General features: G+C 44.2%; 1 protein-coding gene across 1 annotated transcript in view; it reads right to left on the bottom strand.

The window, feature by feature from the left end:
- Positions 1–25,907, bottom strand: part of LOC126088605 (guanine nucleotide-binding protein G(o) subunit alpha) — a 588,370-nt gene that overhangs the window by 48,816 nt on the left and 513,647 nt on the right. Inside the window, exon 5 of the mRNA XM_049906821.1 lies at positions 6,747–6,875. Coding sequence (XP_049762778.1) covers positions 6,747–6,875 — 129 coding nt within the window. The remainder of the gene's footprint in view (positions 1–6,746; positions 6,876–25,907) is intronic.

The following is a 25,907-nucleotide window of genomic DNA, read 5'->3' as shown; positions in this document are numbered from 1 at the left end:
AGTACATCTGGTCCATCTGGATAGCGCCACATGCTCACCCCCACCCTGCAATACCTTGGCCTCACCCTCGACCGACACCTCACCTGGACCCCTCATCTCCAGACCATCCAGCAGAAAGCCCATTCCCGCCTCCGCCTTCTGAAACTCCTGTCTGGCCGGACATGGGGATTGCATCCTTCTACCATCCTCCACACCTACAAATCCCTCATCCGTCCTATCCTCTGTTATGCCAGCGTTGCCTGGATCTCCCCCCCCCCCCCCACCCGCTTTTACAAGGCCCTCCAAATCCTTGAACGCCATGCGCTCCGCCTTGCCTTCCGTATCCGCCTTCCTTCCCCCACACGGCTCCTGTATGAACTGATCCCCTTCCCCCACCTCCTCCTGTTCCTCCAACATCTCCGCATCCTTTACATTGTCCGCAGGCTTGATCCCCCCCACCCTCTGGTTTCCTCCTTCCTCTCCACCCCACACCCGTTGCCACGCCTCTATCGCTGTACCCCTCCCTCTCTCCACCTCCACACCCTCCATCTCCTTCATCAGGGCAATTTCCAACGCCTCCCCCTCCCGGATGACGAACTTCGCCGTGACATCTACCCTTCCTTCCAACTATAACCTGGCCTTGTTCCCCCCCCCCCTCCCCAGGGCTCCCTTTTTTCCTCTTCCCTCCTTCTCCCAGAGCGGATTTTCCTCCTTCCCCCCCCCCTCCCCCTGAGACCCTGCACCCCATACTTGCCTCTTTCCTTCCCACGTCTCTCCCTACCTGGCCCTCTTCAGCACGCCCCCCCCGCTCATCTCCCCCATCTCTTCCCCTCCCTCCCTTCTTCCAGTTTCCCTCATCTCCTTGCGCCTGGCAGATCCTCTGTCTTGATCATCGTCAGTGTGCCACATCAGTGTTGTGTTTAGTGCTGTTTCTCCTGTGCGTTAAGAGGTGTGATTTTAATTGTGTACTGCCTTGAGGTTCGCCATCAGTGTTTGTTATGTGCTACACCATCCGTCGATACCTTTCATGCTCCAGTCATACTGTGCCTCGTGTTCTTTTAATTGTCGCAGTGTGTGGCCTTTTGTGTGTGCTACTTTTAAACAGTTTTAACAGTTTTTTATCTCCATTTTACGGTCACCCCGTTTTTGTCTATTGCCTTCCATGATGATCCCCCTTTTTTATATCTATGTTCACCATATTCTCTCCTTTGTTCTTTTTAAATGTCTTCTATTGTTTGTTCTATGTCTTTCGGCTGAAGAGCAGCGCATATGCTGCTGCCAGCCCGCCCCGATGGGGAATTGAAATACAATAAAGAAAGAAAAAAAAAAGTGCCACATGCATTAGTTACACGGTTTTGTAACATCCGCACGTCGGCGATGGTTTTGACACTCTGTTCCTTTAAATGGCCCCTTAACCAGAAATCCAAAGGATTGAGAGCTCATGTGAACGGGAGGCCATGCTACCGTACCTCACAGAACAGTCCATCACCCATGAAACGTTGTGGTGATGTAGCGTCGCACAATCAGTAGAAAGTGTGATGGTGCCCCGTAGCACATTAACCACAGTTGTCTCCCTTCACGGGTAACGTCCTCTAGTAGAGCTCCATCGCGCAGAAACCGGCGATATACAGCACATTTTAATATGGTAAAGTGTGCAGTCCTATGAGTCAGTCATCTACACGGATAGTTGTTTGTTTGTTTTGTTTTAGGGCGCAAAAACAACTACGGTATTACGCACCCAGTACACCGATAGTGAAGTAATCCTGATGCCTCACCTCCACGACTGGTGGAAGATTTGCATCTGCCCACACCTGCTACTATGGTAATTTACTACGCCATATCTTGTGAATCCTGCCTACACAACCTAACACTACACATTGTTCGTCACAAGTCTATATCTCTAAAGGTTTTGAAATCATTACAGGAATTTCTCTTCTAGTTTTGACCAATACTAGCTCCTGTAGTGACACTTTCTTTGCACCCTGTACAAGAGAAACTATCGTGAGAAACTTGAGCATATTTGAAACTTTCATGATGATTCTCGTATTTTAATTGCTGTCGGTGCTCTAGTGGTCAGGGTATCCTAATATTAACATTTTTTTACTTCCTACTGCTGTGGGTAGGTGGTATGGTGAGGAAAGGGCGGTAAACTACACTCCTGGAAATGGAAAAAAGAACACATTGACAACGGTGTGTCAGACCCGCCATACTTGCTCCGGACACTGAGAGAGGGCTGTACAAGCAATGATCACACGCACGGCACAGCGGACACACCAGGAACCGCGGTGTTGGCCGTCGAATGGCGCTAGCTGCGCGGCATTTGTGCACCGCCGCCGTCAGTGTCAGCCAGTTTGCCGTGGCATACGGAGCTCCATCGCAGTCTTTAACACTGGTAGCATGCCGCGACAGCGTGGACGTGAACCGTATGTGCAGTTGACGGACTTTGAGCGAGGGCGTATAGTGGGCATGCGGGAGGCCGGGTGGACGTACCGCCGAATTGCTCAACACGTGGGGCGTGAGGTCTCCACAGTACATCGATGTTGTCGCCAGTGGTCGGCGGAAGGTGCACGTGCCCGTCGACCTGGGACCTGACCGCAGCGACGCACGGATGCACGCCAAGACCGTAGGATCCTACGCAGTGCCGTAGGGGACCGCACCGCCACTTCCCAGCAAATTAGGGACACTGTTGCTCCTGGGGTATCGGCGAGGACCATTCGCAACCGTCTCCATGAAGCTGGGCTACGGTCCCGCACACCGGTAGGCCGTCTTCCGCTCACGCCCCAACATCGTGCAGCCCGCCTCCAGTGGTGTCGCGACAGGCGTGAATGGAGGGACGAATGGAGACGTGTCGTCTTCAGCGATGAGAGTCGCTTCTGCCTTGGTGCCAATGATGGCCGTATGCGTGTTTGGCGCCGTGCAGGTGAGCGCCACAATCAGGACTGCATACGACCGAGGCACACAGGGCCAACACCCGGCATCATGGTGTGGGGAGCGATCTCCTACACTGGCCGTACACCACTGGTGATCGTCGAGGAGACACTGAATAGTGCACGGTACATCCAAACCGTCATCGAACCCATCGTTCTACCATTCCTAGACCGGCAAGGGAACTTGCTGTTCCAACAGGACAATGCACGTCCGCATGTATCCCGTGCCACCCAACGTGCTCTAGAAGGTGTACGTCAACTACCCTGGCCAGCAAGATCTCCGGATCTGTCCCCCATTGAGCATGTTTGGGGCTGGATGAAGCGTCGTCTCACGCGGTCTGCACGTCCAGCACGAACGCTGGTCCAACTGAGGCGCCAGGTGGAAATGGCATGGCAAGCCGTTCCACAGGACTACATCCAGCATCTCTACGATCGTCTCCATGGGAGAATAGCAGCCTGCATTGCTGCGAAAGGTGGATATACACTGTACTAGTGCCGACATTGTGCATGCTCTGTTGCCTGTGTCTATGTGCCTGTGGTTCTGTCAGTGTGATCATGTGATGTATCTGACCCCAGGAATGTGTCAATAAAGTGTCCCCTTCCTGGGACAATGAATTCACGGTGTTCTTATTTCAATTTCCAGGAGTGTATATCCGACATTTAGACTAATGGCGTCCTGTACAGGACGAATGCTTGTGGTACTTAGGAGACAGCAATTCTTCAAATGGTTCAAATGACTCTGAGCACTATGGGACTTAACATCTATGGTCATCAGTCCCCTAGAACTTAGAACTATTTAAACCTAACTAACCTAAGGACATCACACAACACCCAGTCATCACGAGGCAGAGAAAATCCCTGACTCCGCCGGGAATCGAACCTGGGAACCCGGGCGTGGGAAGCGAGAACGCTACCGCACGACCACGAGCTGCGGACGACAGCAATTCTGTTTTGAGGCAAGTCGGTGCGTGATGATGATATTACAAGGTATTTCACAATGTTTTGACTATTTCAAATTCATATAACATACAAACTAATGGAGAAACATAGTTGAACATTTTACACAAGTACAATATTTATTCAAGTTTACTTACGAAGTACTACATAGGACAAATGACGACCAATCGCGACTTCACAATACTCGAGGTGTTTCAGCGATTTTTGAACACATCTTTCGTAACTGCTGGAGGAATTCTGGAAATTTCTTAGTGAATATAATTTTTTAACTATTGGAAGATTCTCGGCCGGTCGGAGTTCACTGTCGCCTTCAAATAACCTCATAGGGAAGTCTGGCACGGTTACGTTAGGCGAGCGAGGCGGCCATTCGACACGAGAGGGTTTGGATGATAATGGGAAATTCCCCGGTACTGATTTTGACAGAAGGCTGAGGGACTTGGTGTGGTTCTGGAGGGGCTGTAAGGAGGAAAAATCTCGACCCCCGAGCAGCATGAACGTGGGACCTGCAGAGCCAAAGTCTACTTGGCCAGTAAGGTCGCCGGATCTAGAGGCAGGGTCCTACAAACAGTTCAGGATTTTGACGATCTAACGCCTCAATTGGACAAAATTTGGCACGATGTCCTTCAGGAAGACATTCAAAAACACTGTCAACCAGTCCCAAGCCGAATAACTGCTTGCGTAAGGGCCAGACGTGGACCAACGCGTTATTGACTTGCTCAGTTTGTGAACCTCATTCTCTTGAATAAATCATCACATGCTCTGGTTTCCATCCCATTCGGATAATTCCTTCGTGGTGCGTCTTTTTCTTTTGTTTCTTAAAAGACATCATAGTTGTCGTTGACTGTATGAAATATTTATTATTACGATTACAATTTCGGCCTTAGGGCCATTTTCAAGTAACACTACAAAAGTTACCTAAACACAAAAAACACAAAAATGAAACACAAGGTGTATATACATAAATAAACAAACATTTCATTAAGATAGTAGCGTAATTATAAAAATTGGTGAGAAATATACATAACTTACATTCTGTCAGAATATAAGACTATCTGACATGAGTACATGAAGTCGTCAAAACGTAGCCTTTTGACAGTGTGAGTTCCACAAGATCCGATGAGTACGACACTTATTACAACGTAAAATGTTGTTAAATATCTACTGTATTGTCAATGTTACCATCGTTCTCATACTCTATCACAATAACTAATTTAAAAAATGAAAGATTTTTAGATAATTTCCAGTCCATTTTATGTAGAAATGACAGATTGTCAAATGGCTTACGTGCGCAATACCTTTGACATCTGATGTGAGTTTACCACCCTGACATTTTGTACAGACAATCGTGTAAACGAGGTTTTATAAAAAATACGTGGATACTTTCAATATTATATTAGTAACTGTGAAGTTTCATATTCGCCACCACTTGCAATGTAATTATTCTCTTATTTTATGTATTTTAGGATCGCCAATTTTATATGATGTATCTGATCAGTTTTGTCTTAAACCATAAGTAACAAATTTTATTAGTAATCCCGGTGTTTTATATATGGACTATAACGAGGGAAGAAAATCATACTCCAATGCATTTTATTTTGTATATTTTTATAATGAAATGGTGCCTCGACATTTCATTGTATCTGAAGAACGTGATTTATTGTACCAATCAACTTCAACAGTGATTTATAAAACTGTATAGGTATTTTTGGACACTTATCATTAACATTTTAAGCAATTTCGATGGAATAGTATACATATTTATTTAGTCTTGTTTGCTATAACAGAGCCTGGTTGAAGGAGGCATCCTGTATTTGTGCGGATGAATTGGATTGCTGGCGAGCGTTTTACGCCATTCTATTCGTAAAATGTATACGCACACAAAGTATTATATATCATAGCTCTGTCTTCATCTCATTTACGAGCACTTAAGACAACGTGAGAGCTTTTTAACAGATAACACATGTATTATCTCCTATTATGTTATAAATAAATATTCCCATCCTGTCCTCCTGCTCCTTACAATCACTATTTAGAAATCTATATGATGTCGACAGACGAAAAGACTTTACGATATAATGCTTATAAGTTGTATCCTTGGTATGCACTATCTTTGCTACGTGTGCATACACTATCTTTAGTAAATGTATTTTCGCACCAACAGACTTAGCTCCACATGTTGTCAGTGCACCTGAGCTTTCATTTGTGATAGATTATGAGAAATATGATAACACTGACAATACAGCACATATTTAACAACATTTTACGATGTAATAACTGCGTACTCATCGGATCTTGTGGAACTCTCGCTGTCAAAAGGCTGCATTTTGACGACGACATGTAATCATGTCAGATAGTCTTATATTCTGACAGAATGTAAGTTATGTATATTTCTCACCAATTTTTATAATTACGCTACTATCTTAATGCAACGTTTGTTTAATTATGTATATACACCCTGTGCTTCACTTTCGTATTTTTGTGTTTGGGTAACTTGCAGTGTTACTTGAAAATGGCCCTACGGCCAAAATTACAATCGTAATAATAAATATTTCATACAGTCAACTGTGGCTATGATGTCTTTTAAGAAATATTACTTGACTGTGAATCCCAACCATGAGAAGTTATTTTTTTTTGGTCTTAGAGCGTATCAACATAGAGACCAGATGCCAGAGAGGCCCTACGATTGTTACGTGGAGGAAAGGGCTGGAACGAGGTTTCCTTGGCTTCGTAAGGCCAACGGGAAAAAATAAGCCGCATTATATTGTTATCTGCGAGTGAAGAATTAATGTAAGCCGAAGGTTATGAACTGCAGGCGTGGGAACTAGCAGTAAAAAAAAATCGGATACGGAAGTATCTACTTGGAATAAACTATTGCGCACTTACTTGAAGTTGAGGTTTTTGAAGGAGAAGTGCACCTCGACGATGCCCGTGGTCTTGACTCGTGTCCTGAGGATGTCCTGTTCCGTTGGTTGGTAGTCCTTGGCACCCAGCCGGTCCAGGTCATCCAGGAAGCTGCGAACAGAACGGAGACACTTTGTAAAAGCGCCGACTACATTGCCACTACAAATGCATCAAAGTTCTGTGAAAAAGGAAGAAGATAAGAGTTTAATATCCAGTCGACAATGAGGTCATTAGAGATGGAGGAAATGGGAAAGAAAAAAAAGTAATCGTCAAAAGAACTATCCTGGGATTTCCTTCGAGCCGTCTAGGGAAACCTTTATCTGGATAAGCAGATGGGGAAATGAACCGCAGGTGAAATGAGTCCCTGTGCTTCCAAAAGGAAACCCAGTGTCATACCAATGCTGTGCCAACTCGCTCGGTAATGGTCTGTATTTTAATTAATGTAGGACCAGGGTTATCTAGGCTGCAACAGTAGGGACGGGGAGACGAATGGCTCAAATGGCTCTGAGCACTACGGGACTCAACTGCTGAGGTCATTAGTCCCCTAGAACTTAGAACTAGTTAAACCTAACTAACCTAAGGACATCACAAACATCCATGCCCGAGGCAGGATTCGAACCGACCGTAGCGGTCTTGCGGTTCCAGACTGCAGCGCCTTTAACCGCACGGCCACTTCGGCCGGCAGGGGGGGGGGGGGAGACGAAGGGGCATGTATTACAAACGTAGGGTGGCCATAAATTCTTAATCTAATTACAAAAATTTATTTCTAAGGAAATATGCTAAATGGAGCTACGCTGTTTATTTCAAATGGTAGCTTAACTCATAAGCTTTCTTTATGGCTACACTTCTTCATGTGCTCCGTTTCTTGCACATAGAACGTCTAGATGATGCTCTATTTCTCTGTATTTGTCAACATCTCTTCCATCACCACCTCTACAGCATCTCTTATTCGTGCCTTAAGATGTTGCACAATATGAGCTCATGAGCCTAACACTTTACATTTAACGCAACCCCACAAAAGTGTCAAGGGCGGTTATATCTGGTGAACGTAGTGATTATGATATTGGACCAGGAAAGATTTCACCCAAGAACTGGCGAACAAATAACCACTAGTGTGGCCGTAAGCTACACTTGATTGAAACGAGGGTCGTTCCACAAGTCATGGAACTATGGTGTATCGAGCGAGCGTGTGGCATCACCGTAATCTCAGTAAATACATTCGAAAGCCCATGGCAATCATTACCGAAATAAACCGACAGATTTCGACCGCATGCGAGGGTGACTCGGTACCAGCGCCTGAAACATTCAGAGTGATGTTGGCTGTGCTACAGGATGGGTCCTTCCCCAACCACTCCACTCACCAGATCTCATTCCACAACTGAGGGAACCATTCCGTGGAAGGCGCTTTGCAAACACAACGAATGTCCTCAAGCCATTTCGGCGACGGGTGGAACACACTGATGGCAATGCCAATGGCATTCAATGGCCTTCCGCATCTTTAGCAACGCTGTGTATATGTACTGGGGGACTATTTTGAAGAGCAGTAGTTGATTTTTTTTTCATCTCTGTTCCATTTCTATTCGTACACAATAAATTTACTCAGAGTTCCAATGCGTGTGTTTCATTAGAATCTTTGCCGTGACCGACTGTTCTAGCATCCTATTTTATGTCGGCATTCAGATACACACTGCCATGCCGGTTCAATGAACATCGTCATGTTGTCGCATTTTCGCACGATATACCAGAGTTGTCATGACTTATGGAATAACTCACATAACTGTGTTGTGCATTAAGCCAAATCCCCTTCACTTTCAGGCTGTCCCTTATCTGCTGTACCACGATATGTGGGTTCTCCGACCCTCAGATATGGACAATTTGCTCGCTTCATAGGAAAAACTTTGTTAAGGTTTGTCTGCATCGATTCATTCCAGAATCGTCCTAGCAAACTCAACACGTCTGGGCAACTTGCACTTTGTGCTGCTTTCCCAGGCGGTCTCCTTACCATTTTGTTGACGACATATGGAAGTTTGGGTCTCGCGATAAGCGGGAAATCCGGGTTCGAGTCCCGGTTCGGCACAAATTTTTATTGCCGTCATTCCATTCTACAGCTGATGTGTATTACTGAACTGTTCCAACACGTCCCAAACATTATCGGCCTTCTTGGAAAAATACAGCGAATATCAATTACAGATTGACGAACTTCCACATGGAGTGTTCCCGCGCCTTGTTGCTGATTTTGTGTAGATATTATATTGATCAGTCAAAACACTATGACCACTGCCACCTGGAGACGTTGCAGTCACGGGACGCGACTGTATGTAAGCGGAGCAGACACGGACGGAGGATCAGCCTAGGGAAGATATGGGTTGCAAATGGAGATAATAGAGTTTGACAAAGGACTTTACTATTACGCAGAGCCTGTGAATGAGTATCTCGAAAACGGCGAGGCTGGTCGAATGTTCACGTGCTACTGTCGTGAGCATTTACAGAAAGAGGTAGAAGGACAGTGAAACTACTACTAGGCGCTAAATGGTCGGATGTACACGGCTCTTCACAGAACGTGGGGTTCGGAGGCTTGTCTGCTCTATAAAGTAGGGTAGATGGTGATCTGTGGCATCTCTGTCAGAAGAGCACAATGCTGGTGGGCGCACAAGTATTTCGAAGCACACCGTTCATTGTACATTGTTGAACATTGTACATCGTTGAACAAGGAGCTCCGCAGCAGACCACTCCTACACCCTCACGTGTTGATCCAACGACATCGTCAATTGCAGTGGGCACGGGACCTTCGTTATTCGACTGTCGACCAATTGAAAAGTGTCGGCTCTTCGTGTGAACCATATTTATGAAACACTAAGTCGATGGTCGCCTCCACGAACGCCGTCATCGAGGTGAACGGCGGCTCGAAACGTGCAGCGCGCCACGGACACTGGCTGGTGGGAGCATTATTATGCTATGGGTGACATTCTCTTGCGCTTAAATGAGACCTATGGTAGTAATCGAAGACACGCTGACGGCTGAGAACCATCTGCATCCCTTAACGCTTGATGTCCTCCCGAGCGTCGATGTCATTTTTCAGCAGTGTAGTTGTCCGTGTTTCGGAGCCAGAACCGTGCTGCAGTGGTTTGAGGAGTAATGTAGTGAACTTACGTTGATGTCTCAGCGATAAAATTCGCCTGAAGTAAATCCTATGGCTCCCGTCTGGGTCGATATCGGGCGACATCATTGCGTACGCAAATCAGCGGCTCGTTATTTACATGAATTGCATGGGCCGTGCGTAGACATCTAATGCCACAAACCTATCAACGAACTGTCGGATCACTCATACGAAGTATCAGCGATTCATTCAAAAGACGAACAAACAAGCTGTTAAGCAGTTGGCCATAATGTTTTGGCTCATCATTTTATCTAAAGTGAGTTATCTGATCTGTTAATGTTTCATCGTACAAGAATAGCTTTCTTGGTTTGTAACTGATGCTCTTCTTCTTCTTCTTCTTCTGCTTCTTCTACCTGCTCACAAAATCCCATTACACATGGTCGGTTTTCCTCACCTTGTGGCGCTATTAGCTTTGTTGGTATGCATGGTATGCATCTTGTACTGCCAGACCCAAATTTCTCATTTCCTTTTGAAGAGTTGACAGCTGAATGCCCAAGCACATGGCTCTCCCTTTGTTATCTGTTGCGATGGAGAGTTTGCTTAAGATGTGGGTGTGCCATCTCGGTCTCGTTTGTATAGTCTTATCTGCAGTGGGGGAAATTTCGGAATTTTTCAATCCATTCGTAGACGCTACGTTGTGGCAAAACACTGTTCCCGTACTGTACCGAAAATCTTTGATGAATTTCGGCCGCTGATACCCCTTCCGACCACGAAAAACGGATCACTGAACGTTGTTCTTCTTTGGTGCAAATAGACAGCGGAACATTCATGATTAAGATCTCGGCAGCGATAACGAAACTAATCTAGCAGCTTGAAAATTGCAAAGATATAACAACAAATAAACAAAGCATGCGTCATCAACGTAAAACGACACAACTCCCAAAATAAACAAAAATATAACTAATTTGCTGATAATAATTGACTTACCCTCGTACAAACATGAATGAGTCCATAAATGCAGGCATAGGTATATATATATTTTACAGAAAGTTTCATAACAGCGAAAAATTTCAGTTTGTAACTTGTGTTTGCTTTCAGACATAGGCTGGCAGTCACCTCATGATTTCTGGCCTCTGGGGAAACATTCTCGTCGTTGGCCTTTGTAACATGAATTGTACCAAATGCATTACAATAAATAACATCAAAATTTGAGTCATTTATAATAAATAACATCGACTTTTGAGAAGACACTTCTATTAAAGGAATAAGAAAGATCCAGAATCTATAACAAAACAAAAAGTGAGAAATAAATGTTCGGAAACAGGAGCCGCAAAATAACTACACTCACTTCATTACATAAGATCTCACAACCACTTGCGCGCAAATTGTACCGCGACCGCCGACGCCGACGCGCGGCTGCCAGCTCAGACCACGGCCAGGGCGGCTCGCAGTGGCGGGGGTTATTGAGTTGGCCACACGCTCTCAACATAAAAGACCAAAAGACATACTTGTAAGGACCTAACATCTATGGCCAAGTACACGCAAACACAACGGTACAGGTGAGCAGTCCCTGTTAATCAGACGCCATTACTGGATATACAGCTGGAACACACTTGCCGAATAACTGGCACCACGCAGGGACGCCGTACCGTACACTGCATGCAGACAAGCTCCACACACACCCCACACAGTGAGATGATCTATGCCCGGTCTCCTACTACTATACAGGGTGTTACAAAAAGGTTCGGCCAAACGTTCAGGAAACATTCCTCACACACAAATAAAGAAAAGATGTTATGTGGACATGTGTCCGGAAACGCTTAATTTCCATGTTAGAGCTCATTTTAGTTTCGTCAGTATGTACTGTACTTCCTCGATTCACCGCCAGTTGGCCCAATTGAAGGAAGGTAATGTTGCAATTGTGCAATCACGTCATCAGCACAGATTTTCTGTGAACGTTTGTGCAGGCATTGTTGGTGATGTCCTGATTGGGCCCCCTGTTCTTCCACCTAGGCTCTATGGAGCACGTTATCATGATTTCACACGGGATACTCCACCTGTGCTGCTAGAACATGTGCCTTTACAAGTACGACACAACGTGTGGTTCATGCACGATGGAACTCCTGCACATTTCAGTCGAAGTGTTCGTACGCTTCTCAACAACAGATTCGGTGACCGATGGATTGGTAGAGGCGGACCAATTCCATGGCCTCCACGCTCTCCTGATCACAACCCTCTTGACTTTCATTTATGGGGGCATTTGAAAGCTCTTGTCTACGCAACCCCGGTACCAAATGTAGAGACTCTTCGTGCTCGTATTGTGGACGGCTGTGATACAATACTCCATTCTCCAGGGCTGCGTCAGCGCATCAGGGATTCCATGCGACGGAGAGTGGATGCAGGTATCCTCGCTAACGGAGGACATTTTGAACATTTCCTGTAACAAAGTGTTTGAAGTCACGCTGGTACGTTCTGTTGCTGTGTGTTTCCACCTCATGATTAATGTGATTTGAAGAGAAGTAATAAAATGAGGTCTAACATGGAAAGTAAGCGTTTCCGGACACATGTCCACATAACATATTTTCTTTCTTTGAGTGTGAGGAATGTTTTCTGAAAGTCTGGCCGTACCTTTTTGTAACACCCTGTATAACGATCTTGATTGTTCCAGGAATGCAGCGGCTGCAGCAAACTGGGATACATCGCCATCGCTAGGTACGGTAATGATGCATGATTCCCATACTAACAAACCCAACATTGCATGAACTGTCGCAGCTAGTAAGCCACTACTGCTCTTACTACCCATCCCACTGTCGCAGAGGTTTTTTTTTCCCACGGCACGAGCCTTTGCAATTTTTTCCCTCTGCTCTTCAAATTGCTACCCTCATTCGCGTTTCGTCCACTATCTATCACCTGATGGACCGTGTTAATGCGTAGTCTTACCCAGACGCACGGATAACATCACAGCCCAGCATCCTTTGATCCACCTATTAGATAACTACATGTTGACGGAGGTGACAGTAGAACTTTTGGTCTGGTCACCACGTTGGTGCGGGCGTGGAGGGGCCCCATCTCTTATAAAAATCTCAAGAGCTCAGTTCGTCAGTGCACCTGACGATAGTGACATATCTAATAGTTGAAATATCGTGCTCACTCGACACTATGAACCAGCAGTACACCCGCACTAGCTAAAACGACGCGTTTGCCATAGATCCTCAATTTGCTGACGCTTTGAATCAGCTTATAGTCGTACCATGTACTCTCTAAGGAAGAAAGCCCACCAAATATGTTGTTTAAAGCCATACAATAATGCGACTCTTCTGTTCTGCTTGTAGCGTAAAACTACATAGCATTTCGTTGGCCACCTTCCTCTCAGCGAGGCAAAAATCTGACTTTCCAGATTCCTTATTTCACCCTCGGCATTGTAGTTCAACGTGGAATTCCACCGAGGCCAACGAGAAAGACAGGCCGCGGCGCGTACGTCACGAAGGTAGTAATGAACTCACTCGCTCGCTCAGCTCAGCAGAAATGATTCAAATGGCTCTGAGCACTACGGGACTTAACATCTATGGTCATCAGTCCCCTAGAACTTAGAACTACTTAAACCTAACTAACCTAAGGACAGCACACAACACCCAGCCATCACGAGGCAGAGAAAATCCCTGACCCCGCCGGGAATCGAACCCGGGAACCCGGGCGTGGGAAGCGAGAACGCTACCGCACGACCACGAGATGCGGGCCAGCTCAGCAGACAAAATGCGTTTCTACACCTGTTAACTCGCAGCTGGGCGTGTACGTACTAACGAGAATTGCATCTTCCACTGCAATCTGCTATTATGAAGCCTCACTGATTAACAGTACTATAGCAAAATTTAATTTAAGATCAATACTCGATACAAATAGTATAACGGCTTGTTTATAGCATTTAGTCTCTTCTGCTTAACAGTACTCATTACATTCTGGAAGTGGTGTCTTATGCAACTGATACCTAGTTTAGCATGATTTTATCTTATTGTACGCCACTACAGCCGTAACAAATTAGAAGTAGGCCCATGGACTTCCTATAATTATAGGACTAATAACAGTAATATTCCATAATAGCGGATTCCAGTAGAAGATTCAGATTTACTTTGTACGGTCACGCCTAGTTAATAGTTAACTGGTGTAGAAACGTAGTTTGTCTGCTGATTTGAGCGAACGAGCGAGTGCGAGACTACCTTCGTGACGTACGCGCCGCAGCCTGTCTTTCTCGTAGGCCTCGAATTCCACGCTGTGACGTCAACAGCTCCTCTTCCACGTCAGTTTTCACGTCCCGCCAGAGGACGTTTAACGTCTTTCTTCACTGCTCCAAGCAACTGCTCGCGCAAAATAACGCAGCACTCGTGCAGAAACACATTCTTGCTGCCAGCACTTGGCGATTCCAACGCGTTGTTCCGAAGGGCGGACACCTCAAAAATGGTTCAAATGGCTCTGAGCACTATGGGACTTAAATCTGAGGTCATCAGTCCCCTAGACTTAGAACTACTTAAACCTAACTAACCTAAGGACAGCACACACAGCCATGCCCGAGGCAGGATTCGAACCTGCGACCGTAGCAGCAGCGCGGTTCCGGACTGAAACGCCTAGAACCGCTCGGTCACACGGCCGGCGGACGCCTCAATTCACTGTCTGTCGCCTCTGACCTGTGCACTTCGAGCTTTCTCGTTGCTTATCGTTACTTCATAGCATGGCACAGTGCTCTTCAGGCACCACATATTCTTGGGAAGTTGCAGGAACGCTAGCTATTCCAGTGCACAATAAAAAGAATAATGAAGGCCGGGGAAAAAACAGCTACAAGTACTTCCTACAGCTTCACTACTTTGGAAAGATGCGGGTGATACTGTCGAACAGGCTGTCAGGCGACTAACACATAATTTCCACGTGGCACGTATCGTAATAAGCGACGTGTCTGCTAAGCTACATTTTTAACTATTTATTTTATTTTATGACGTTCCCATCTCGCAGCACGTGGTCGATCTTGTTTTCCTGTGATCGAATCGTTGTTTATGCGAAGATTTCATTTTCGGTTCTGCAGTGAGAATCTGTTGTCTGTCAACGTCTATCTTCTTTTCGTATTATTTGTCTTAAGGCCATAACCTGTTTATAGGATCGTTTGTAGACTCTTTGCTATAGTTTATTAATTATGCGAGATATACCGTTGCGTGGGCTCCTTAATCTCAGACAACAACCAATTATCTTTCCATCTGTGTAAAATGTGATTTCTGAATTAAATGTGGATTAGAACTTGGCATGGAACAGTATGGACCCCTGTTTAGTGCATGACGTGGAGTAGTCTACATAACGAGCTGCTATATGGTAGCCTGTCAATGTTTGCCTGAACACCAATTTTGGTTGCTTTATCGCAATTCATCACTGAATTACGTATTGCAAATGAGCTACAAAGCATTGTATAATCAAATCAGCATGTTCAAATGCAGTACTAATGGTGTGCAGCTTGTCCCAGTTTCGTCATCCATTAAGTATCTAGGCGACATGAACTGAAATGAAAACGTAATGTTGGCTGCAGGGAAGGCAAATGGTCGACTTTGGTTTGTTGGGAGAATTCTGTGAAAGAGTTGCTCATTTGCAAAGGAGACCGCGTACAGAACTCTTGAGCGACCTATTCTTCAGCACTACTACAGTATTTTGATCCCCACTACGTCGCATTAGAGGAAGACATCAAAGCAATTCAGAGGTGTGTTGCTAGATTTGTTACCGGTAGGTTCGATCGACACGCCAACATTACTGAAATGCTTCGAAAGAACAAACCGGAGTTCCCAGAGGGACGAAGACGTTCATTTCGCGAAACACCCCACTGATTTGAAAGAAGAATTTTCTCTGTAGGTCCGCTGATGACTTTTTTGTGCAGCAATTCCACAGATACACTTTGTTTTTATTTTACTTATTTATATTTCTTTCTTTGCGGCTGGTTTCGGGGTCGCGTCTCTACTCTCAAGCTCTAAATCTTGCTATCAGCCAAGCTCTCAGGCTGGAACCTCGCAGCATTAATGGCCTGTGATAAGCAGAAAACTATGTTCCAGACTATAAGGTGTTGTGCCATATTCGTGGCCCACTCACTTTCACAGGAGTAAACAAACTGCCTGAAAAAAAAGTGAAGAACTCAGAAGGGAAGGAAGAAACGATATGAAATTTCATGGCCGGTCGTTGTGGCCGAGCGGTTCTAGGCGCTTCAGTCCGGAACCGCGCTGTTGTTACGGTTGCAGGTTCGAATCCTGCCTCGGGCATGGATGTGTGTGATGTCCTTAGGTTAGTTAGGTTTAAATAGTTCTAAGTCTAGGGGACTGATGACCTCAGATGTTAAGTCCCATAGTGCTTAGAGCCATTTTGCAGTTTACGAACTGCCCATCTGGTCACTGAAATGTTTGTTCTCTTTCTGTAGTCTTGGCAGTTGCCATACTATACTATACATACAGAATGTGGTAAGAATACGTTACCGTCGCGAGTAAATGTGACAAATAGTGACAGCATGCGAGATACCAAATAGACCTCTCACAGAAATGAAGACAACAAATATACGGATGTGAACTGTTACAACAAAGGAATTCAAGACTCAAAACTTCCAAGACGGAACGCAACTTCAAAAACGTTTTGACAGAGCACAGAGAAATTGTGTGATTGCGAAACTGTTGCGTTCATTTGTTGTAGCTTACGTGGCAAACTATTATGGTTCCATCATTTCCTTGAGAGTGACCTCATTCACATTCATACGAACACCTAAATCTGGCAAGTAGGCACATCTCCCTCACTTACCAGGCGTACAGATTAGGTGCGTCGATAAGAAAAAGCGGATTGATCGTTTGGCATCGATAGTCGGGAAGTTCGGTCGCCGAGTTGCAAGTTTTATTTCAGGTGACGCCACATCGGGCGACTTACGTGTCGATGATGATGAAGACAACATAGCACCCAGTCCACAGCGGAGAAACTCTACAACCCGGCCGGGAATCTAATCCGGGCACGCTGCATGGTATGCAAACACGTTACCTCTCAGCTAAGCAGGCGGACGCGTTGATAAGAGATTCCTATCATATGACACATGCATATTCACTAATGCCGTGTATAGCACACCAGACGTGTATTCTAGTGGAGGATTCGGTTGACCTGTCGCTTTGTCATCAAACGTTTACCATTCCCCATACGAAAGCTACCTCCTTTCGGGTGCTAATAGAGCAGTTGTGCAGAATCAACTGTCGTTATAGGTCCCTACCTTAATCTCGCTGTTGCAAATGGACGTTACACCACGACAGAGGGGGCCGAACCGCACAATAACCCTGGGTTCGGTGTGGCGGCGGTAGGGTGAGTGGACGGCTGTAGCCTGTTGTGGGGTTCTGAACCACTGAGGGCTACAGCGGGAACGAAGCCTCTCTGTAGTTTCTTTGTCTCCAGTTCAATGCATACAATACGCTGTTGTTGTTGTTCTGGTCTTCAGTCCTGAGACTGGTTTGATGCAGCTCTCCATGCTACTCTATCCTGTGCAAGCTTCTTCATCTCCCAGTACCTACTGCAACCTACATCCTTCTGAATCTGCTTAGTGTATTCATCTCTTGGTCTCTCTCTACGATTTTTACCCTCCACGCTGCCCTCCAATACTAAATTGGTGATCCCTTGATGCCTCAGAACATGTCCTACTAACCGATCCCTTCTTCTGGTCAAGTTGTGCCACAAACTTCTTCAGCATTCTTCTGTAGCACCACATTTCGAAAGCTTCTATTCTCTTCTTGTCCAAACTATTTATCGTCCATGTTTCACTTCCATACATGGCTGCACTCCATACAAATACTTTCAGAAATGACTTCCTGACACTTAAATCTATACTCGATGTTAACAAATTTCTCTTCTTCAGAAACGCTTTCCTTGCCATTGCCAGTCTACATTTTGTATCCTCTCTACTTCGACCATCATCAGTTATTTTGCTCCCCAAATAGCAAAACTCCTTTACTACTTTAAGTGTCTCATTTCCTAATCTAATTCCCTCAGCATCACGCTGTTATGCTCTCATATATTCAATGGACATAGTATAACTTTCAGATATGGATAGTTAAAGTAAAATAAAAAAATGAAACTCTTACCAACTCGAATGTTGGTTTGAACGACACGGTACGTCACTAGGCATGGTGCTATTGGAGGCAGTACGCCCGTGTGTTCCACCGATCTTTGAACTGTCTTATGCAGACAATTATAGCGGACCTACAGTGTGCAGTAGGCTACTAACCACGGTGCAGTGTGGTATTTCGCAGCTTAAACAGAGATTAGCGGAGGGGAAGGACACAATGAGTGACAGGAAAGAATCCTTGCAGCCAAGAAAGTGTCTAACCACGAACCCTTTGATTTACAGGGTGTTACAAAAAGGTACGGCCAAACTTTCAGGAAACATTCCTCACACACAAAGAAAGAAAATACGTTATGTGGACATGTGTCCGGAAACGCTTACTTTCCATGTTAGAGCTCATTTTATTACTTCTCTTCAAATCACATAAATCATGGAAGACATCACAGCAACACAACGTACCAGCGTGACTTCAAACACTTTGTTACAGGAAATGTTCAAAATGTCCTCCGTTAGCGAGGATACATGCATCCACCCTCCGTCGCATGGAATCCCTGATGCGCTGATGCAGCCCTGGAGAATGGCGTATTGTATCACAGCCATCCACAATACGAGCACGAAGAGTCTCTACATTTGGTACCGGGGTTGCGTAGACAAGAGCTTTCAAATGCCCCCATAAATGAAAGTCAAGAGTGTTGAGGTCAGGAGAGGGTGGAGGCCATGGAATTGGTCCGCCTCTACCAATCCATCGGTCACCGAATCTGTTGTTGTGAAGCGTACGAACACTTCGACTGAAATGTGCAGGAGCTCCATCGTGCATGAACCACATGTTGTGTCGTACATGTTCTAGCAGCACAGGTAGAGTATCCCGTATGAAATCATGATAACTTGCTCCATTGGGCGTAGGTGGAAGAACATGGGGCCCAATCAAGACATCACCAACAATGCCTGCCCAAACGTTCACAGAAAATCTGTGTTGATGACGTGATTGCACAATTGCGTGCGGATTCTCGTCAGCCCACACATGTTGATTGTGAAAATTTACAATTTGATCCCGTTGAAATGAAGCCTCATCCGTAAAGAGAACATTTGCACTGAAATGAGGATTGAAACATTGTTGGATGAACCATTCGCAGAAGTGTACCCGTGGAGGCCAATCAGCTGCTGATAGTGCCTGCACACGCTGTACGTGGTACGGTAACAACTGGTTCTCCCGTAGCACTCTCCACACAGTGACGTGATCAACGTTACCTTGTACAGCAGCAACTTCTCTGACGCTGACATTGCGGTTATCGTCAACTGCACGAAGAATTGCCTCGTCCACTGCAGGTGTCCTCGTCGTTCTAGGTCTTCCCCAGTCGCGAGTCATAGGCTGGAATGTTCCGTGCTCCCTAAGACGCCGATCAATTGCTTCGAACGTCTTCCTGTCGGGACACCTTCGTTCTGGAAATCTGTCTCGATACAAACGTACCGCGCCACGGCTATTGCCCCGTGCTAATCCATACATCAAATGGGCATCTGCCAACTCCGCATTTGTAAACATTGCACTGACTGCAAAACCACGTTCGTGTTGAACACTAATCTGTTGATGCTACGTACTGATGTGCTTGATGCTAGTACTGTAGAGCAATGAGTCGCATGTCAACACAAGCACCGAAGTCAACATTATCTTCCTTCAATTGGGCCAACTGGCGGTGAGTCGAGGAAGTACAGTACATACTGACGAAACTAAAATGAGCTCTAACATGGTAATTAAGCGTTTCCGGAGACATGTCCACATAACATCTTTTCTTTATTTGTATGTGAGGAATGTTTCCTGAAAGTTTGGCCGTACCTCTTTGTAACACCCTGTATAGTCTGACATTTACTTACAGAGCTGGCGAAACGGAAAAGTAAATTTAATTACTCTGGGAATACGGCAAGCCGGTAAGTATCTAGAAAAAAGGTAGTTCAGTTATCTAGGTCCGGTGCAGAAGAGATTTACCATCGCGAGCTGGCAGCGTCGTTTCCTTGCGCATTTTAGCAGTACATGTGGAGTCACGTGAACTATGGCAGTGACGCAGCAGCAGTGCCAAACGCCCCAAAGCAACAGTCATTATGGGAGAATAGGGTATTTGTTTCCTGGAAATCGTCTTAAATGGTTAATTGCGTCATTTTTTTGCTTATATCATGTTGTTTCGTCACAAATTTCAGTATTTTGAAAAAAAAAAGGAATTGAAATTAAAATAATTTGAAAGCCTGCTGAAACGCTGCATTTGAACGATGTGATGCCTGTGACGTCACTGGCTAGTACGCTGCTCCTAGTGTCGTAAAGCACATGCACAGTGAAGTCTTGTTTTGGAATTTACATCTTGGAAAATGTGTTACAAAGGGTGTGTAGTACCATATTGCACACAAATACATCTATAAAACATCCTGAATAAGTGTTTCCGAGTTTTTCAAAGAATGGGAAGATGCGAAAAATGTGATTGCAACTCGTTCGTACAGATCCAGATGTGATAGTGGTCATTACGTGTGTTTATTTGTGTGAGGATCATGTTGATGTAAGTAGACAAGCGTTACGAACACATTGTCGCTTGTAGCGTGTAACAGGTAGCGTGCTGAACTTCTAACGCAATTTTCTCTAGAGCGATCCTCATTCGCAACAAGTATCTTTTTTTTCATTCCCGATCTCTTTGCTTAATACTGCTGGCTTCTTAAGTGTAATTTTTTTGGTAATAGAATTATGTAAGAGCTTTAAATTATATATCATATTAAATATTAAAATCTATATTCATTTATTATCTTCATTTTACATCTGATCAATTTGAGGTGAATGACAATGATGGTATTAAGAAACTGTATTTCATGTTTCACATAGCTCTTATTCTGAAGAACTTAAGAAACAATTTAACAATTTCACAATTTCTGACAAGATTATTCTTCCCCAACCAATGGTTGAAGACAGTAATTTGCCGCTTCCAACTCTCTCCATTGCGCCTTTTGTAAAGCTGTATGATTCCGACAAAGACAAAAACTGAACATTGCTTGGAACTTATGAGGAAATTATGATAAAACGAAAGTTGGTTCTGTGTCAGCACTTAAAAATCATTGGGTTTCAGCAGAAGTTTGCGGTAGAACAACAGATACGTCAAAGTTCTGCAGTGCCAACTGCTTATTTTAGAGACATAATTTTCCGGTGGTTTAAATTACTCACCTGCAGGAACAGAAAAACTGTCATGTGTAAATTTGTTGAAGGCAAACACGATGATGCCCTGTAGTTCCCCCACAAGCGTTATTAATTTATTGCGCTGTCTGAAAATTTGAAAATTGAGAAAAGAGGTACCTGGAAAACACCAGAAGCTGTGGCAACAACCACATCAATTAATAATTATCTTTCGAATGAAAAACTGTACTCTGACTTTTATTGTGCAGGTTTTCACAAGCTGCCCTGGGAAACCTTTCCAGCATTAAGCAAGCAAATAATCAGCTCCAGATTCCCTCATCTCTAAGACAATTCTGCGACTTACTTCTGTGGCACAAAACTTCCGTCCCAGTTACCATGCAATCCAGCTATCGTGTTTCTTATTTCCGGAACAAAAAAATTTGTTTTGTTTCTGAGGAACGAAGAGACCATCACATCAGCTCTCAGAAGGATTCCACAGTCAGCCTTCACAAAGTTGCTTTGCATTGTTACTTGAATGTTGGTAAATGCGTCTTCCATCACTAAATAACTAAACTGCTTGCAGAAAAATTAAGGAAAAATACTAGTAAATTCGGCTAACACTTCTGTAACAAACGTACAGCTTCGTCTTACTCCTAGCCTGTGACGTCACCATAGCTGCAGCCAGTAAGAGAGCGTTTTCGATCATGTTAGCAAATCTTGGTATTTAATAATTTTTAAGCTTTAATTACATAAAAATAATAGATATTTTGTGACAATATTGACCGAAAATGAACCTAGGAGGATCGCCTGTTCAGTAGTGTACACGTATTCGCAACCATAGCAGCGACCGCCGTCAGCCTGCCATGGATGCAGTCGGATTTGATGTGGAATTTTTTATTGATGAGGTCAAGAATTACCCTGAAATATGAGGCTTATCTCGCAGGGTTACTAATAAGGTTAAGAAGAGAGACACATTGTTTCAAATGTATGAAAGTTTTGCATGAGTTTTGCTGTGAAACATGATCAGGAGAGATAGGATAAAGGCAATTATCGCTGTTAAACTATTTATTTTTTAGCGGTGGTGTTTTTGCTCGAATAAGGCCATTCAAAAAGTAAAATACAGCTAGCTGGCAAATAATTTACTCCCTAGCCAGAGACCTTTCATCCAAATCTACAAATCTTCAGTGAATAAAAACAGCTTAAAATATATTCTGCTATTTTAGTCGATTCAGTACAATCATCCCTTTATTATATAGTCCGCGCTGATAGCTGAGTGGTCAGCGCGGCGGTGTGTCACGCCAAGGGGCCCGGGTTCGATTCCCGGCTGGTGTAGTGGGACGAAATTGAAGCGTCACCCATCCACCAGTGTCAGCCCAGTTTGCAGGTGAATATAAGTTTAATTTAGTTTTTGTTTATGTATTTTTGTAATATTTTGTAATGGTTGTGAATTGCATAAGTTTGTATTTTTTTATGTTTCATGTACGGAGCGGGCGGCGCAACGAACGGAGACAGCATCTTCGATGCCGCGACCAGAGAGAAAATTACTGGCCACTATACGTAGCGGGTTGACAGCCAAAGAGCAACAGAAGATCCTGGAACCGAGTTGTTGCGTCGTGCTTCTAAAAATTGAAAATGAATTTTTTTGTAATGTTTTGTACAACAATGACGTCATAGAGAGCTTAATCTTATTGAAAATGTTAGTCCTATCTTGTCAAGGCTCAGGTTCACGTATGTATATAGGAAGCTAATAAACTAGTGGATGCTACTAAAGTTGAAATACCTGTTCTGAGGATTTATTTATGAAGAATTATGTGAATGAGTTAATAATATATTTGACAAGATTATTGAATTTTGACAGCGTTCATCACGACTTTGAATTTCAAAAGTTTATTCAATGTGGTTCTAATATCGATTAAATCAAGATAAAGTGTATCAATATAATTTCTGAGGAGAAACAAACGACGTCTAAAATTGAAAAAGTTCACGCAAACCAATTGGCCCGAGTGACGTAATTCTGTGCATACGACTCAAATGATGTTTTACAGTTTCGTTCAAGAACCATTCTGAGATAATTTAAAAAGAATAGAAATAATTTTGAAGTGGGTTGTAACTGACGTAGGTGACGAAGTCTACACATGGTCATATGTCAAAAGAAAATCGTTTATAAAAAACTTACGTCGTTACACTACACTGGGTCTGAGATTTTCTCCTCTCAGGGACTGGGTGTTGTGTTGTCCTCATTATCATTTCATCATCATCATCATCAGTGGATGGCAACCGGAAACCACCAATGGAATCACTTCCCTAGACGCTCATACAGTGGACCTCTCTGACGAGGCTTCCTCCATGAGAAGACATGCCGCAAGGCAGATCAATAAGTTTTTCCTTTATTATATAGCAACCACGCTTCGTGCTTCCTTCTGCCTTCGTCCATCGTGTTGCCTTTCAATCCAGTACAGCTTTGCGACTCTCTCTGCCATATAAGCGTGTGTGTACTGAAACGATTTCTGCCACAGCGAGCGCTCGCGGCTGTCACTCTTGTGCATTCAGTCTTACGTATTTCGCGGAATATTGGCGGCGCTCGCAGGGAGGTGTGAGGAACGCAAGGGTTGTGTCAACAGCCGACTGTGAGTACACAGTGATACAGCAGCAGACAGACCGTGCTTCGTAACAATGAGTGTGACAAATTATGCCAAAACGTGTTGTAAATAGAACCACAAAGTGCGCATTTCATTCGGAAAACGGCAGCTGTAATCCAGAAAAGTCTCAAAATATTCGTCATAACATGGGAAATAATTTGGAAGCCCATCATATACATCCGAAATAACTACTTGAACTGTCAAGTAACTGCCTTCTTCGGTGGGCAAGACATATCAAATGGACACTGTGTCCTTTGGCTCGTCCTATATCTGCCAATAAATTCATCCACTTTTTACATTATCTTTCTCTGCGATCTGCCATTCTTTGACCCTTCACAGCAGGCAATTTCTTCGTAACATATCCACCAGCCACCATGTTTTCCTCGTTCTTATAATTCTTAGTAGTCTTCTTTCTTGTTTTTGTTGTGGTCTTCAATCCTGAGACTGGTCTGAAGCAGCTCTCCATGCTACTCTATCTTGTGCAACCTTCTTCATCTCCCAGTACCTACCGCAACCTACATCCTTCTCTATCTGTTTAGTGTATTCATCTCTTGGTCTCCCTCTGCGATTTTTACTCTCCACGCTGCCCTCCAATACTAAATTGGTGATCCCTTGATGCCTCAGAATATGCCCTACCAACCGCTCCCTTCTTCTAGTCAAGTTGTGCCACAAATTTCTCTTCTCCCTTATTCTATTCAGTACCTCCTAATTAGTTACGTGATCTACCCACCTAATCTTCAGCATTCTTCTGTAGCAACACATTTCGAAAGCTTCTATTCTCTTCTTGTACAAACTATTTATCGTCCATGTTTCACTTCCATACATGGCTACACTCCATACAAATGCTTTCAGAAACGACTTCCTGGCGCTTAAATCTGTGCTCGATGTAAACAAATTTATCTTCTTCAGCAACGCTTTTCCTGCCATTGCCAGTCTACATTTTATATCCTCTCTACTTCGACCATCATAAGTTATTTTGCTCCCCAAATAGCAAAACTCCTTTACTACTTTAAGTGTCTCATTTCCTAATCTAATTCCCTTAGCATCACCTGACTTAATTCGACTACATTCCATTATCCTCGTTTTGCTTTTGTTGATGCTCATCTTATATCCTCCTTTTAGGACACTGTCCATTCCGTTCAACTGCTGTTCCAGGTCGTTTGCTGTGTCCGACAGAATTACAATGTCATCGGCGAACCTCAAAGTTTTTTATTTCTTCTCCATGGATTTTAATACCTACTCCGAATTTTTCTTTTGTTTCCTTTACTGCTTGCTCAATATACAGATTGAGTAACATCGGGGAGAGGCTACAATCCTGTCTCACTCCCTTCCCAACCACTGCTTCCCTTTCATGTCCATGTTTTTTAAATTGTTTCTTCGTTCCTCATTCAATCAATCTATTACACTGTTAACATCTTTTTTTCCATGTTCCAGTTATTTTGCTTCTTTCTTTTCGACTTTTCATTTTTCACGGCTGTCTAACATTACTTTGCGGATAAAATGCTTTGCTAATGTCGTTGTTACTTTTGTCGATCCTCTTTTTGCCGTGAACAAATCTTTCACGTTAACCTTTTTACCTGTATAAATTCTATTCATTATTCCCCCCGCCCCCACCAGCTTCCATTTTCCATTACTTGTTCTGGCTCATTGAAACACGTTTTCCGTCATCTTTTACGGTTGAAAAACATGGGAGCCTCAAGGCCAGATGAAAGCAGAGCGTTGGCACGTTGTGCATGAAGTGGACTAGAAGAACAAATGTATCAAATGTGTGTGAAGTCTTAAGGGACAAAACTGCTGAGGTCATTGGTCCCGCCGGCCGGTGTGGCCGTGCGGTTCTAGGCGCTTCAGTCTGGAACCAAGTGACCGCTTCGGTCGCAGGTTCGAATCCTGCCTCGGGCATGGATGTGTGTGATGTCCTTAGGTTAGTTAGGTTTAAGTAGTTCTAAATTCTAGGGAACTGATGACCACAGATGTTAAGTCCCATAGTGCTTAGAGCCATTTGAATCCTCGGTCCGTGACTTACACACTACTTAAACTATCGTAAACTAACTTATACTAAGAACAACACGACACACTCATGCCCGAGGGGGGCCGCGGAGTCTGTGACATGGACAAATGTATCTATTATTGAGCAACTTAGTATCTCCAGGCGATTTTCTTC

Source organism: Schistocerca cancellata, chromosome 6 (assembly GCF_023864275.1).
Source record: "Schistocerca cancellata isolate TAMUIC-IGC-003103 chromosome 6, iqSchCanc2.1, whole genome shotgun sequence".
Lineage (NCBI taxonomy): Eukaryota > Metazoa > Arthropoda > Insecta > Orthoptera > Acrididae > Schistocerca > Schistocerca cancellata.
Note: the sequence above shows the minus strand (reverse complement) of the source record. Positions and strands in the feature narration are given on the sequence as shown.